This window comes from Etheostoma cragini, chromosome 18 (assembly GCF_013103735.1).
Source record: "Etheostoma cragini isolate CJK2018 chromosome 18, CSU_Ecrag_1.0, whole genome shotgun sequence".
Classification (NCBI taxonomy): domain Eukaryota; kingdom Metazoa; phylum Chordata; class Actinopteri; order Perciformes; family Percidae; genus Etheostoma; species Etheostoma cragini.
The window spans coordinates 1,241,877-1,257,218 of NC_048424.1; the positions used below are offsets into that span (position 1 = coordinate 1,241,877).

General features: G+C 41.4%; 2 protein-coding genes and 1 long non-coding RNA gene across 4 annotated transcripts in view; 1 reads left to right on the plus strand and 2 right to left on the minus strand.

Annotated features, from left to right (window-relative positions):
• Positions 1-6,787, plus strand: part of plg (plasminogen) — a 13,802-nt gene extending 7,015 nt beyond the window's left edge. For both annotated transcript variants that reach the window (XM_034899690.1, XM_034899689.1), the window contains 10 exons: positions 642-801; positions 897-1,090; positions 1,182-1,330; positions 1,466-1,559; positions 2,235-2,349; positions 3,262-3,336; positions 3,436-3,576; positions 4,302-4,408; positions 5,150-5,295; positions 6,601-6,787. In XM_034899690.1, the coding sequence (XP_034755581.1) occupies positions 642-801; positions 897-1,090; positions 1,182-1,330; positions 1,466-1,559; positions 2,235-2,349; positions 3,262-3,336; positions 3,436-3,576; positions 4,302-4,408; positions 5,150-5,295; positions 6,601-6,762 (1,343 nt within the window). In that variant the 3' untranslated portion in view covers positions 6,763-6,787. The remainder of the gene's footprint in view (positions 1-641; positions 802-896; positions 1,091-1,181; positions 1,331-1,465; positions 1,560-2,234; positions 2,350-3,261; positions 3,337-3,435; positions 3,577-4,301; positions 4,409-5,149; positions 5,296-6,600) is intronic.
• LOC117961213 overlaps positions 1-8,753 on the minus strand; it is a 17,882-nt gene extending 9,129 nt beyond the window's left edge. Inside the window, exons 1-2 of the long non-coding RNA XR_004660347.1 lie at positions 8,507-8,753; positions 2,118-2,124 (exon numbers count right to left, since the gene is read on the minus strand). This is a non-coding gene — a long non-coding RNA (uncharacterized LOC117961213). The remainder of the gene's footprint in view (positions 1-2,117; positions 2,125-8,506) is intronic.
• A 1,448-nt stretch (positions 8,754-10,201) lies between these two features.
• slc22a2 (solute carrier family 22 member 2) overlaps positions 10,202-15,342 on the minus strand; it is a 9,490-nt gene continuing 4,349 nt past the window's right edge. The window contains exons 6-11 of the mRNA XM_034899697.1: positions 14,093-14,193; positions 13,233-13,447; positions 13,044-13,152; positions 11,575-11,687; positions 11,272-11,371; positions 10,202-10,447 (exon numbers count right to left, since the gene is read on the minus strand). Coding sequence (XP_034755588.1) covers positions 10,366-10,447; positions 11,272-11,371; positions 11,575-11,687; positions 13,044-13,152; positions 13,233-13,447; positions 14,093-14,193 — 720 coding nt within the window. The 3' untranslated portion in view covers positions 10,202-10,365. The remainder of the gene's footprint in view (positions 10,448-11,271; positions 11,372-11,574; positions 11,688-13,043; positions 13,153-13,232; positions 13,448-14,092; positions 14,194-15,342) is intronic.

Genomic DNA, 15,342 nt, shown 5'->3' on the forward strand with positions numbered 1-15,342 from the left:
TGGTGGACAGACTATGTAACACCATCACTAACAGGGACGTTGTAGAGCGTCCTCTGGTGGACAGACTACGCAACGCCAACACTCATAACATGGTTGACCGTCCGTTTTTATTTTTGTAAATATTTATTAATCAGAATCATTTATCTGTCATTATAAAAGATTCTGATGAATGAATATTTAAAAAATAAAAAACGATGATTAAACTTCTTTTAATCGGCCATTATAAATGCCGATACCAATAAATCGGGAAATATCTATTATCTGCCGATAATATCGGCCTGCTGATATATCGGTCGGGCTCTAAAACTGACACAAATTACACCCCACACCTGCGTTTGAGAGGATTTCCTCTTACATGCCCCTGTCTTGCTTTAACATGTTTAATTACACATTTGAAAAATTAAAAATCCTGCATTCTGCTCCTGCGTCACCATTTATTGTCTAAAGTAACATCTCAGTCCCTCTGGACCTTTGTCAAGAGTATTTCTTTTATTACAGAAATTGTATGAAACCCCTACATAAAGATAGTCACACGTTCTGTCATTGAGTCATCCCTGTGTGGGACCCACCGAGTTATAGATCTCCACATTTTTAGAAAAATGCATCACTGGATCAGCCTGATTGTGTGTATCTTGCTGCAGATGAGCCGGTGATCCCCACAGAGGAGGAAGACTGTTATGAGGGCGACGGGACGAGGTACCGTGGTGTAACATCTGAGACCATCAGTGGAAAGAGATGTCAAAGCTGGAGCTCCATGACTCCCCACACCCACCAAAAAACCCCGCAGAACTTCCCCAACGCGTGAGCATCAACGGGTGTCTACTGAACATACAGATCTACACTTTTTTTTAAAATAAAGTTACTATAAGCCTCCGTATGGTTTTCTCCATCACCAGGGACCTCAGGAGAAATCTGTGCAGGAACCCCGATGGAGACAAAGCTCCTTGGTGTTACACTACAGAGCCTAGAGTCCGCTGGGAGTACTGCAAGTTGGAGAAATGCCTCCCCAAACCTGTGAGCGGTGCAACCCCAAGCAAACCCTCCACCCCCGAGGCCTCCTCCACTGCCACAGAGACCCCTCCAGACATTGGTCATTTTTTAACTTTCTAACTTTGTGTTCATCAGATTTTTTGCTTATTTCATCGTTTATTCGCCCACTAATTTGTCTCTAACTGCGACAGACTGTAAGACTGGAAATGGGGATACATACCGGGGTCCAACCTCCATCACCATTCTGGGTGTGACCTGCCAGGCCTGGAGCGCCCAGAGTCCTCACCAACACAACAGTTTCACCCCACAAAGCCACCCCGCCAAGGGTCTGGAGGGCAATGTGAGTGTGTGTTCCTGTATGAACCATTTTGAGTTTTAGACTTTTGGACTGATTTGATCACCACAGTCATGTTAAAAGCTGGTAAATCACATTAGTTCCTAAATCACTGTGTCTCTCTCTGTGTGTCCCCCTCAGAGCTGCAGGAACCCAGATGGCGATGTGAATGGTCCTTGGTGCTACACTACAGACAGGAACAAGAAATGGGACTACTGTCAGATCCCGGACTGTGGTATGTAAACCCTTTTTTTGTGTAGGATATAACAATTATTGGTATTTCTAACTACTGTAGCAATAATAATAATGTATCCTTTGTAAGGATCCCAATGGGAAATTACAATTTACACTATGTTGTTACTACACATAGGCCTGAATTACACACACACATGCTCAGTACATATATACTAAATAAAGAGATGTCAGAGTAGGGGGGCTGCCCATGGAAAGGCCCCCCAAGCAGTTGGGGGATTGATGCCTTGCTTAAGAGTTCCTTGAAAGTGCCCAGGAGGAAACCTGGCATCTCTCCAGCTACCAGTCCACCACCAGACTGGAATGGTCCATACCATGCTAGGGTATGTGGACTTCAACCTGCAACCCTTCGGGTCCCAAACCAATTCCCTACGGACTCAGCTAGTGCCCCCCCCCCCCCCCCCCCCCCCCCCCCCCCCCCCCCCCCCCAGACCCCCAGACCCCCAGATATGTGGCTTGAAGAACGGCAATACAGGATGTGAAATATGTCCAGAGTGATCCGTGCATCCAACAATTTAGTTTGATCGTTTGTAATTACCACCAGCAGCCTCACATGTAAACATTAAGACTTGGTAACTAAAACCAATTTAAAGTAATTAGATTTTTTTGGTCCGCCACTCGTCTCGTGAGGATTCATGACTGTGGACTGTGTTTGTAGCTGGAATGAAATGCGGGACGCCGGCCATCAAGCCAAGGCGCTGTTTCGGTCGGATTGTGGGAGGTTGCGTGTCAAAACCTTACTCGTGGCCCTGGCAAATCAGCCTCCGGACCAAGTGAGTAGAACAACACTTAAACATGATTCCTATTTGCAAACAATAATAAAACTTTAAGTGATGTTGGGTTTAACCCTCATGTTGTCCTCAGGTCAAATGGACCCGTTGTCCTATATCAATGTTCTTTTTAATTCCCCAAAATAACATGATTGATTCCACCCAACGCTCTTTGCCAAGTACAAATATCTACTTTCATTAATTTTGGGGCGTCTTGTTCAATTTTATAGCATTTTAAAAACAAATTGAAGTGTTTTTGAAATAGTATTGAGTAAAAGTTGACATATTCCAGTCTGTGATTATCATTAACATCCATTCCTTTAATATTAGTCTAAATAATTCCTAATTTCTGCTTTTCTAACTCAAACATTAGGTATAATTTCCTATAAATGAGGTTTATTGTCCATAAATTCCAAAGCGTGTGCGTGTGGAATCAGTCATGTTATTTGGGGTACTTAAAAAGAACACTGGTTTAGGAAAACAGGTCAGTTTGACCCAAGGACAACATGAAGGTTAATGTTTTTTTTTTTATTGATGCAAACAACAACCTAGCTTCAGTTTGTGCCTCTTATGCATTAGCACAGGGGACGTCACATATTCAACAACAGCGTCGCCAGCACCAACGTGTGTGTGTGTGTGTGTGTGTGTGTGTGTGGACTATTTAAAGCACGCATTTTGCTTTAGTAAAGCGTGAGTGCGTATCAATTAATACGTCCATGCACCTTAATAAAGTGTGCATGGTCTCTGACTGATATATTACAGTATTTTACAGTCATTGTTTTCCATGTTTAAAAAAAAAAAATAAGATGCTGAATGTCAGTGTTTATTAAACTATTTAGGTAAGATGATATATAAAAAGGTCATGATATACGTATCTGTCCTAAAAATCCATCTCCCTGCGTCTCTTTCTTCCAGTACAGGAATTCATTTCTGTGGAGGAACTCTGATTCACCCTCAGTGGGTCCTCACTGCAGCTCACTGCCTGGAGAGGTCAGAGAGACCATTACAAACACATGAAGACCAAATCCTCTAATGAGACCACCACTGGATGACTAGAGTGTGTTTTTATAAATGTGCTGTGTACTGCAGGTCCAAACGGCCAGGAGCCTACAGGGTCATCATGGGCGTCGCCACAGAGAGAGCCAACGAGCCGTCCAAACAAGTCAAGAACCTGGAAAAACTGATCCTGGAACCCAACGGGGCCGACATCGCTCTGCTCAAGCTGGAGAGGTGAGTCTCGTCATCTCGTCCTCCTATATAACTCCACACTGTAGATAACGGCTGTGAAATCTACAGTCATACTTCAGATTTCACAGTAACACTACTGGGTATGATTTTTACAGTAGAATGCTGTAGAGTTATATAACAACCTTGTAGACATGACAACATCACAGTAGTCTAAGTATTACTGTAAAAACAAAATCACAATATAGCCACTTTAGGGCTGTAAATAGTAAAGTAAACTACTGTATTTTTACCTTTTTATCTTATCTTGTGTTTGTTTTGTATTCTACAATGAATACATCAAATACTGTAAATGGTACCTTTACTGTAAAAATATTCACAGTAACATGCTGGACAGTCGTTGCCATTAAGTTACTGTAAATTTTACGTTAATTTGTTACAGTGTAGTTCTAGTACTACTAATAATACTGATAGAAACTATCCTTCCTTTACCCACTATTGCACTCAGCGGTGGAATGAAGCAAAGAACGTTTAATCAAGTACAATTTTAATTTTAATGTGACTAAAATTACTTGAGTGGTTAAAATTTAACCCAATAAAATCCCTATATTATTTGGATACGGGCCATTCTGTAAGTACTTTAAGTAAAGTTTGATGCTAGTACTTTTGTGCTTTTATTCAAGTAACAATACCTAACTTGTAACAGAGTATTTCTACACTGTGGTATTGCTATTTCTTAAGTACACCACTGTTGTTTTGTGTGTTTTCAGCCCAGCTTTAATAAATGACAAAGTGATGCCCGTCTGTCTGCCGGAGAAGGATTACATCGTTCCCAGTGGAACCGAGTGTTATGTTACCGGATGGGGCGAAACTCAAGGTATGTCACGGTGTGTGTGTGTGTGTGTGTGTGTGTGTGTGTGTGTGTGTGTGTGTGTGTGTGTGTGTATGAATGTGTGTATGTATGGGACATTCTGGTGTGTACTTGCTTTATTAAAGGTTGTTTGAGGTTCAAGACTTGGTTTTTAGGTTTAAGACTTGGTTTTAACCCTTGTGTTGTCCTTGGGTGAAATTTGACCGTTTTCAACTGTATTTATATCAGAAATATGTTTGTTTTTTACAACCAAATTGCCCCAAAATAACTTGGATGCATGCATGTATGTTGCATCGAACCCACACAACATATACAGTACGTTCATGTTCTTTGAAGGTAAAATGAAATTAATGATTACTTCAATTTAATTCTTTGTTCTTTTAATTTTATAGCATTTAAAAAAAATTAAAATAGCTTTATTATAGTATTCAAACTTTGACATAAACTAGCCTGTGATCCACTTAAAATCAATCATTTCAGCTTTTTTGTAAACTCAACTATTAGGTATAATGTCACTAAAATTAGGTTTATTGACCATGAATTAAAATGGCCAAAAAAAAAACAGGAAGGATAAGTTCATGTTTTATTGGAAGACAACAAAAGGGTTAGAAACAAAAAGACGAGAAAATAAATATCCAATATTTTGTCGATATTTTATGGACATTTGTTGCTCTGTCAAATTAAGATTTACTGACTAAATATTGAGTAAAACTGTAAACAGCGTAACTTTGTGGAGGTGTGTTGAAGGTACGGGAGGCGAGGGCGTCCTGAAGGAAACTGGTTTCCCTGTGATTGAGAACAAGATCTGCAATCGTCCATCGTACCTGAACGGCCGAGTCAAAGACCACGAGATGTGTGCTGGAAACATCGAGGGAGGGACAGACAGCTGCCAGGTATGAAACCCCAAAACATCTGGAAACGTGGAGCAATGGGGTTTACAGAGTTAGTTTCTCACTCTGCATGTGTTGTAGTCAAGACCACCATCACCAGGACCAGAGGGTATCAAGACCGAGACAAGACCGAGACTTTGAGACCAAGACACGACCGAGACTTTGAGACCTAGACAAGACCGAGACTTTGAGACCAAGACAAGACCGAGACTTTGAGACCAAAACAAGACAGAGACTTTGAGACCAACACAAGACCGAGACTTTGAGACCAAGACAAGACCGAGACTTTGAGACCAAGTCAAGACCGAGACTTTGAGACCAAGTCAAGACCGAGACTTTGAGACAGAGTCAAGACCGAGACTTTGAGACCAAGACAAGACCGAGACTTTGAGACCAAGACAAGACCGAGACCAGATTTGTATTAGACAGCCAGAGCTTCTTCTTCTTCTTCTGTCTCCTGCATTCACATTCTTAGGAGTGTGTGTAAAGGGGGGGCGGGACAAGGGGGTTTACGGTAACAAATTTCAAATTAGACATGAATCAAGTTATTGGTTGCATTTGCAAGTTGAAAACAGAGGCATAAATCAGACAATGCACGGGTAATTTAAAGAAAGCCCTGCTGTTGTTGTCTTGACCGCAAAATACAGAGCGGTCGATTCCGAGACGAGACCTTAAATATTTTTGTCCTGAGATGAAGACTGATCTCGAGTACTACAACAATGCCGCCTTCTTTCCTATTGTGTCGATTTTGAAAAACCTTTTGCATTACATACACAGAGCCTCAGTTACAGCAATGCCCCAAAATCTTGATTTTGAAAAATCTAGTTTTGGTTGAATTTGCACTTCCCCAAGTGGTCCAGGCTACAGTACCAACTAATAATAATCATAATAATAATATTAATAATAATGTATACTTTATAAATCCTGCAAGGGGAAATTACAGTTTTTCACTCTGTTGTTATCACACGTTACACACAGGCCTGAACCACACACACACACACACACACACACACACACACACAGTACCCTTACATGCACTAAATGGAGAGATGTCAGAGTGTGGGGGGGGGGGGTGCCGATGGAAAGGCGGGAGTTTGGTGCCTTGCTCAAGAGCACCTTAGCAGGGCCCAGGAAGTGAACTGGCACCTCTCCAGCTACCTGTCCACTACCCTACTTTGGTCCGAACCGGGACCCTCCCGTTCCCAACCCAGCTCCCTACAGACTGAGCTGCCCCCCCCCCCTAACTAGCTAGAAGACAATGATTTTGACAGTTGACCTGAAAGCCGTACGTTGTTTTTCTCCGTGCAGGGGGACAGCGGCGGCCCTCTGGTCTGTTACTCTCAGAGCCAGTACGTCCTGCAGGGGGTGACGTCCTGGGGTCTGGGGTGCGCCAACGCCATGAAACCCGGCGTCTACGCTCGAGTCTCCAAGTTTATCGACTGGATCGACAAAACCATCAAAACCAATTGAAAATGATCCACCTTGAACAAATACACAACAGCTCCAGTCACATTAGGTAACTGGAATGGTTTCTAAAAGTATTGTGACGTGTGTGTACATGTACTACTTTAGTTTGTAGTCTGGTATCATCTGATGTCAACAGATGTGGAAACACAGGAAGCAGATCATGGTCCCGGTTTGTAAAGGTGTGTTTTCTTTAACAGCTGAAAAATAAAACCTTTTACAAAAGAAGTTTGGAAGCCACGCTTTATAGAAAATGGATAAAAACATCCTTGTTTATTAGCAACATGTTGTATCACAGTGAATACGTCTACATACACACACACACACACACACACACACGCACGCACGCACGCACGCACGCACGCACGCACAAAGACAGTCACACAGGGTCTTTGTCGTTTGTCGGGTCTGACTTAAAAGTGTCTTTATTTGTTAGTTTCTCCGCTACATCCTCTGTTTTCATGAGAACAAAAGCCCAAATTATTTCACCAGTGAATAAAAAAAAAATAACACTTGAGCCTTGATTCCTACAAAACACATGAAAAATTGAAATCCATTTAAAAACGTGTCACTAAGATTCTATCATATTTAGAAAATCTTTCTCACACGTATGGGTAAACATAAGTTGAATTCATTGTAATTCATTTGCAATTTTACTTTAAAATTTGGCATCAATTATTTTATTAAATGACAGCTACACTAATTAATAACCTTCTTATGGCAGTGATAGAAAGTTACTTCTTTTGTTAGCACACGCCCTTTTTGTTGGTACTTATAAATATTGTATTTCTATGTATTTCTATGTATACTACTTTGTCATCAGCTAATTTGAAAATTGCTATACTTACCTGCCTCTTTATTATTAGATACACCTGTTCAACCGCTCATGTACGAAGATATCTGATCAATCAGCCAACCACGTGGCTGCATACTGAAAGTATTTTTGCAATCATTTCACACTTTTTTCCCCGAGTTTCATCATTCTGTCTTTAGAGTTGCGGGTCAAAGTTGACATATTCCAGTCTGTGATTATCCATCAACATCCATTCCTTTAATAGTGTCAAATCATATCAGATTCTACGTGAGCGAGACGGTAACGTAAGCCAAGCTGTTGGCCCTTCGAGGAGGGATTTGGTTTTCTGGGATTTGGTTTTCTGGCAAGGTGAAGCAAAACATCTAAGAGACATGGACTGAGAATGAGACTCACTGTGAGGGATGAAGGTGATGGAGCAGGAGACTCCAGCGGCGAGGTCGGCGAGGCGAAGGGAGTACGTCTGCTGATGCGTTCAGTGGTGATGAGGATGAGGATGAGGATGAGGAAGCAGCAGGAAGATCCACCAGACCGGCAACGGGAACGTCTATGTAGATGTCCTCTCCCGTTATATCCCCGCTACGCATAATGAGGCCTTAAAAACCACAGCACAGATGAACCTAGAGATGGAAACAAGAAGATTTCATGGGTGCTCCATTTGTTTTAGCCTACAAATCTGTGATTTTAGATAAAAATGTGTCTCACCAGTTGAACGTGAGAATAAAAGTGTGTTTTCTCATATTTGGAGTTGTTAACAGGTCCAGCAAAGAGGCGGAAGAGGGACCACCATCAACATCAGTTGGAGTCTGAATCCAGTAATCATGATCCAGTTGGGACATTAAGTTAGGATCTTAGTACAAGTGATTTGACACGTTAGATCATGAAATGATACAGAAAAACAGTCGTTTCCTTTCAGGAGAATCCTAAGACTGTCCGCACGCGCCTGCCTCATCTCCCCCACCGCAGAGTCCCGACACCAGCGACCCGGGGTGAAACTCGGAAAAACCAGTACCGACATACACACCTGAGTAAGGTATTAACAACAGACAGAGCAGGACAAAGACACGCCTCGGACATCAGCAGAGACTCCCAGCTTCTTAGAGGTCATCAAAGGTCGCCATGGCGAAGGTTTGTACTGTTCAACAGACGCCGGATCCGAGTAAAACGTCAGACGTCTCCTTCCCACTCCTCCAGGCCAGTTTAAAACAGTTGAAGCTGCATGTTGCTGTTTAATGGAGTTAAACAGGTGATAGAAAGGGAGTCCCGCAATCACTGAATGAACCTGAACACAGCACGAGTTAAAGGAAATGAGTTAGTCTGCATGAAGTCTGCTTCCAGGGTCATATTGTCTGTCAGAGGTGGAAGTACATTTACTCAAAAACTGCACTTTAGTACACTTCTAAGGTACTTGTACTTTACTTGAGTAATTCCATTTTGTGCTACTTTATACTTCTACTGCACTAAAGGTTTTGAGGGAAATATTGTATTTTTACTCCACTAGATTTAGTTTCTTTTCAGATTTTGATTATCAATACAAAATATAAATCAATGATATGATACAATAATAAATGATTAGACATTATTATAGTTAAGCTTCCCAACAGTTAAAAAGATAAGCCCCCCCCCCCCCCCCCAATTACCAGCGGCAACATATAAACCATGAACACATAAAGGCATCAATAGGATGAAAATGACATATTACTGGAAGATTCTGCATCAGTACTTTTACTCTCGGATTTTTAAGTATATTTTGATAAATAGTTTTGTAATTCAATTAAGAAATATTTTGAATGCAGGTGAAAAAAAAAAGTATTTACTAATACGTTTACTAAGTAAAAGTTCCAAAAAACTTCCACCCCTGTCTACCTCTTAGCTCCATTATCTGCTCCTCAGATTAGTTTCTCCCAAAGTGCCTTTGGATGTTTTATGATTTTGGATTAAGAATAATATCTTTCTGTATCTATCTCTCAATATTTGGGTAAACAGGACTCAGGTTAAATGACTTTTCACACTGATTCTCTGACCTATAGTGTATTCATATTTACCTTATGTACTGTATCTATCTGATCCATAGTGTATACACCATATTAATATTAGAGACACCCAGCTGTTTATTGCCATTGTTGTACAAATACCTGCACTGTGTATTCTTACTGACTGTAACTAATGCATAGGATCAGAGTGGATCTATTGTATATATCTTACCATATTCATATCTACCCCTCAATGTTCTTTATATTCCTTTTTCTATATTTATTCTATTAGTATGTGTTATGTACTGTATATAACTCTGCACTTTACTCATTTCTGCACTTCTGGTTATGACTTTAATTGTAAAGAGGTCACAAAAAAACTCCATTTACCCTGTATGTCACTGCGGTTAGCGCTGCTCTTTCTGACAGAGTGCATGCTATAAACTCTGCAGGGTGACCAACCTTCTGCAACAAAGCTGCTCCTTTCTGATAAAGTAGCAGCTCAACAAGCATTTTCTTTAGAAAAAATCCACTGAAACCTTAAAAGGGTGACAACTTGTAACTCAGGAAAGGTTCACTTGGAGCCCAAATTGTGTTCAAAGAAAATTCTTTAATAATTTAATCACATTTTACTAGACTAAGTCTAACATACAGTACATAATAAGACAAGTTAGAATGTGAGTTCAAGCACCTCTTTACACAAATTTGAATAAGTCAGCACCGGTCACAGAGGCTTAACAAAGAAACTTTACAGCAGTTTAGTCTAAACCTTAAATTCTTCAAGGGTAATGCAACATAAATAAATACTTTGGTCCCAGAAGGAGATTAAACAGCTGCTGGTTCTTTGTTGGTCGATATGCTGTCGTTGGGCATCAGGTTCGCCAACTGCTGGCTCCTCCCCTTCACACTAAACAAACAAACAAACAAACACAAACACACACACACACACACACACACACACACACACACAGACACACACACAGGACATTAAAGACAACCTTGTATCTAACGTAGAGACGATTAATCGATTAGTCAATCAACTGGAAATTGATTTCCAACTATTTCCTAATAACTAGTATCTAGATATTTATATTTTTCATTTTTGTTAGACGTCATATATTTATATTTATCACTCTACATGCTCTGCACACCCATATAAGCATATCTTTATTTTAATTTACATAAATAGTAACTTAACATTTCCACTGTGTTTGTAACTGTTTCCGTGCTGTATTCCTTTAAGCTGTGAACGTTGCACGTCATCTCGTAGTACAGTGTACTGTGGTGTGACAGTAAAGAAATGTTCAATCTTGAATCTAGTTGATTAATCGTTTTAGTCACAAAAAATAGAAAGAAGCCGCTGGTTTTCATTTTCTTAAAATGTGAGGATTTGCTGCTTTTCTTTGTCCTACGTGATATAGTAAAGTGAACATCTCTGAGTTCTACGTTGTTAGTCAGAAATCAGGAGACGTGACTTTGGGCTGGGGGAACTTCCAACAAGCATTTTACACTTTTTAATTACATTTTGTAAATAAAGAAAATAGTTGGGAAAAAAATCCTAATGTTGCAGCCCTGATCTAATATTCAGTGTGTACAGTGTATTGTTTAAAAGAAAATATGTGAGAAACTGCATGCAGAATGCGGATATTTACAGCCATATGCCCACTATGGATTGCCCCAAATTGTGTCTAATAAAGAAACACTTTCTCTTCTTGCTTTGTGGAAACTTACTTTTCTGGGAACTCGATGTCGTCGATGGTGTCGGGCAGCGGCACGCCCTTGGTCTCAGGAAGCAGCAGCACCAGACCGCCAGCCACGAAGGCCAAAACGCCTGCACAGCACATAGGATTATAAACAGCGTCACCAACATCTCAAAAATGTCCCACTGACGCCGACAGTGTGAACGTTTTACATAAGTTATGAGATCTGATGTCCAAGCACATTACGTATAAAACACCAGCTTTTAAAGAACATCCCCATCTATTGAAGCTGTCTGTGTTTAACATTTCTGTGTTCTCAGGATGGAAATCCCACCGAAGATGATGAGTGGCAGCTCCAGCCAGATGACCGCCAGTCTGTAGAGCAGGAAGGGAGCCACGATGCCTCCGACATCACACAGCGTGGAACACACCGACACTCCCAGGTTCCTACACACAGAACAACAACTCAACAGTTCAGTGTAGTTGGTGATAACATGCACATGTATCTCACATTGTGAGCAACACCATCCAAAGCAAAATTCCTTGCATATGTCCTCATACCTGGCAAATAAAGCTGATTCTGATCTGATTCTGATCATATAGTATATTTTCTTTTCCAACCACTGTGTAAGGTAGCTCTTCTGACAATTAAGAGATGTGTTTTTCATCCACATGAGGCTGTAGCTCAGTGCACAAAAACACATTTCCTGATGGTAACTTGAAATATTAAAGTTTTCATATTCTAGTACAGATAACGTGATGTTCGGCCTTAGCGAACACCATTGGAAATGAGGCACTGTTACCTCAATTAAAGGGTTCATCCTCTGTTTTGTGGCCATTTTAGGACATGTCACTTGGCTCAGCTTTCATCAATCAGACTAAATGCCAACATTTGCATGCTGATGACGTAATTTGTGCATGCTAAATTACTCAGGTTAACATTGGATGTAACCATGCCTGACATTTAGTAGGTAGCAGCATTTTAAGACGTGCAGATTTAGCTTTTTAAACTGCTAACTTTGAGCATGGATGGTTTGTAGTGTAACACGCTGTGTTCTCAGCACATTAACAAGAACAAGTAGCGGAGGCTGAAAACACAAGCAGTAGTCAGCACGTCTGAATCAATAAATAACTCAATAGTAAAATTACACAAAATAGTATATTTGTTGGTCTGAATATCTCCAAGCAGGATGGAGTAGCAGGTAGACTGGGTAAGCCCCGCCCACTCTGACAGCGATGTGATTACTCCCCGCAGCTCAGTCTGGAAACCTGCACGTGTAATTCTCCTGCTTTAGTTCACATCTTTGCAGGAACCAATCACAAACTGGCTTATCTACCTGGCGTGTGATTGGTGGGTTTAACACGATGACGATAGAGAAACAACCAAGCAGCTTCTTGATAATATCTTATCTTGATTATATTCAACATGGCGGCCACCAAACGCCACCAAAGCGCAGCAACCCGTTGATGCCGCTGCGGCTTCTACGTCACCTGGATCGTTGCTCTGATTGGTTAAAGGACTATTCAATTGCGTACAGAGTCATTTGAACTACGCCCGTTGGTCACGCCTCTTTCGCAGAGAAGATACAGAGCAGACCCCCCCTAGACCAACGCTCAATCTCTCAGACTAAGTAGCTGGAGTATCAGTAATCAAAATGACTTATTTTAAATATTTATTTGTCACTTTAGTCATAAGGAACTCATAATAAATATGTCAACCTTGGTGGAAATAAGAGCTAGATGACTTTCTTCAAATTGGGAGTGCAAAAAAACCACAGAGTGTGTACAGTTTGGACATGTTACCTGATAAACGTTGGATACAGTTCAGTGTTGACGAACACCACCATCTCAAAGGCCATGGTGATCCCCAGCCGACCGATGCAGGCCACCGCCGTCTTAAACCAGAACATACCTGCAAGGACAGACAGGAACGGTAATCTGGGGACATCTGAGTGTCTGGTCCCCCTTCTCCAGCCGTCGCCAAGTACCTACTGTCAGGGATGAAGGCCGTGATGAAGCAGGCGGCTCCAGCTACGATGTTGGCGGAGGCGAAGGGAACGCGTCGGCCGAATCGTTCGATGGTGAAGAGGATGAGGAGCGCAGCAGGGAACTCCACCAGGCCCGAGATGAGGAAGTCCACGTAGACGTTTCCTCCCAGAATGCCCAGCCTCATTATCAGACCCTGGTAGACCACAGCACTGGTGAACCTGCCAGAGACCGAGGGAGGGGAGGCAGCTTTATCTGTAGAGCGCATTTCAGCAACAGGGCAATTCAAAGTGCTTTACACAAAATCAGTTAAACGGATAAAACACAAGTGTAAACAGTTAAAAGTAAAAACATTAAGACAGATAAAACCCTAACCCCCTAACCCACTTGAGACTACCTTCACACTAATTAGTCCATGTTACTGCTTCCTTTGGTGATCACCTCAGTGTCTCTACCCTTCACGACTCTACTTTTAGAGACGTTACCTTTCGTCTCCTTGGACTCTTCTTCACACTAATTAAGCCGATCTAGCGCTGCCTTTCGTGGCTATTTTCAACACTACACATTCACACTTTTTCTTTAAAGTGTTACCTTTCGAGTCTCTCTTTCTCTGCGTTACACAACCTTTATACTTATTCCTTTTCCTCAAGACAAAATTCATCATAAGAAAGAAATGAACATCATTTAAGGAAAGGCAACATAAAAACGAAAGGTCAGAAAAAGAAGTAAAAAAACGATAAAACAAAAATCATAATAAAGTGAGATTTTACTTCCAATGCTATACTTTAAGTTAAACAGTACAAAGACCGATATTTGAAAGAAAACAACCCACATCACACATAAATGGGCACGTCGAACATGCTCACCAGTTGTAGCTGAGGATGTAAGTGTGTTTTCTCATTTTTGGAGTTCTGATCAGGTCCATGAAGGAGGCGGTGCAGGTCTCGGCGTTATCGTCTCTCAACGTCTGCAGGATCAAAACATTTCAAAGTTAAATCAAAAGTTATGTTGAGTTATGCTGCTGAAATAAAAGATCTGAACGGATTTCCTCTTTAAGATCTTTTAATTACATTATATGTAAGCAGTGTATGTAAAATAACTGTAAAATACAGTGGTGTGAAAAAGTGTTTGCCCCCTTCCTCATTTCCTGTTCCTTTGCATGTTTGTCACACTTAAGTGTTTCGGAACATCAAACCAATTTAAACAATAGTCAAGGACAACACAAGTAAACACAAAATGCAATTTGTAAATGAAGGTGTTTATTATTAAAGGTGAACAAAAATCCAAACCATCATGGCCCTGTGTGAAAAAGTGATTGCCCCCCTTGTTAAAACATACTATAACTGTGGTTGTCCACACCTGAGTTCAATTTCTCTAGCCACACCCAGGCCTGATTATTGCCACACCTGTTCACAATCAAGGCATCACTTAAATAGGAGCTGCTTGACACAGTAAGGTCCACCAGAAGATCCTTAAAAGCTACACATCATGCCGAGACCCAAAGAAATTCAGGAACAATTGAGAAAGAAAGTAATTGAAAACTATCAGTCTGGAAAGGGTTACAAAGCCATTTCCAAAGCTTTGGGAATCCAGCGAACCACAGTGAGAGCCATTATCCACAAATGGCGAAGACACGGAACAGTGGTCAACCGTCCCAGGAGTGGCCGGCCGCCCAAAATTACCCCAAGAGCGCAGCGACGACTCATCCAAGAGGTCACAAAAGACCCCACAACAACGTCCAAAGAACTGCAGGCCTCACTTGCGTCAGTTAAGGTCAGCGGTCATGCCTCCACCATCAGGAAAAGACTGGGCAAAAATGGCCTGCATGGCAGAGTTCCAAGGAGAAAACCACTGCTGAGCAAAAAGAACATCAAAGCTCGTCTCAATTTCTCCACAACACATCTTGATGATCCCCAAGACTTTTGGGACAACATTCTGTGGACCGATGAGACAAAAGTGTAACTCTTCGGAAGGTGTGTGTCCAAGTATATCTGACGTAGAAGGAACACTGCATTTCATAAAAAGAACATTATACCAGCAGTAAAATATGGTGGTGGTAGTGTGATGGTCTGGGGCTGTTTTGCTGCTTCAGGACCCGGAAGACTTGCCGTGATAA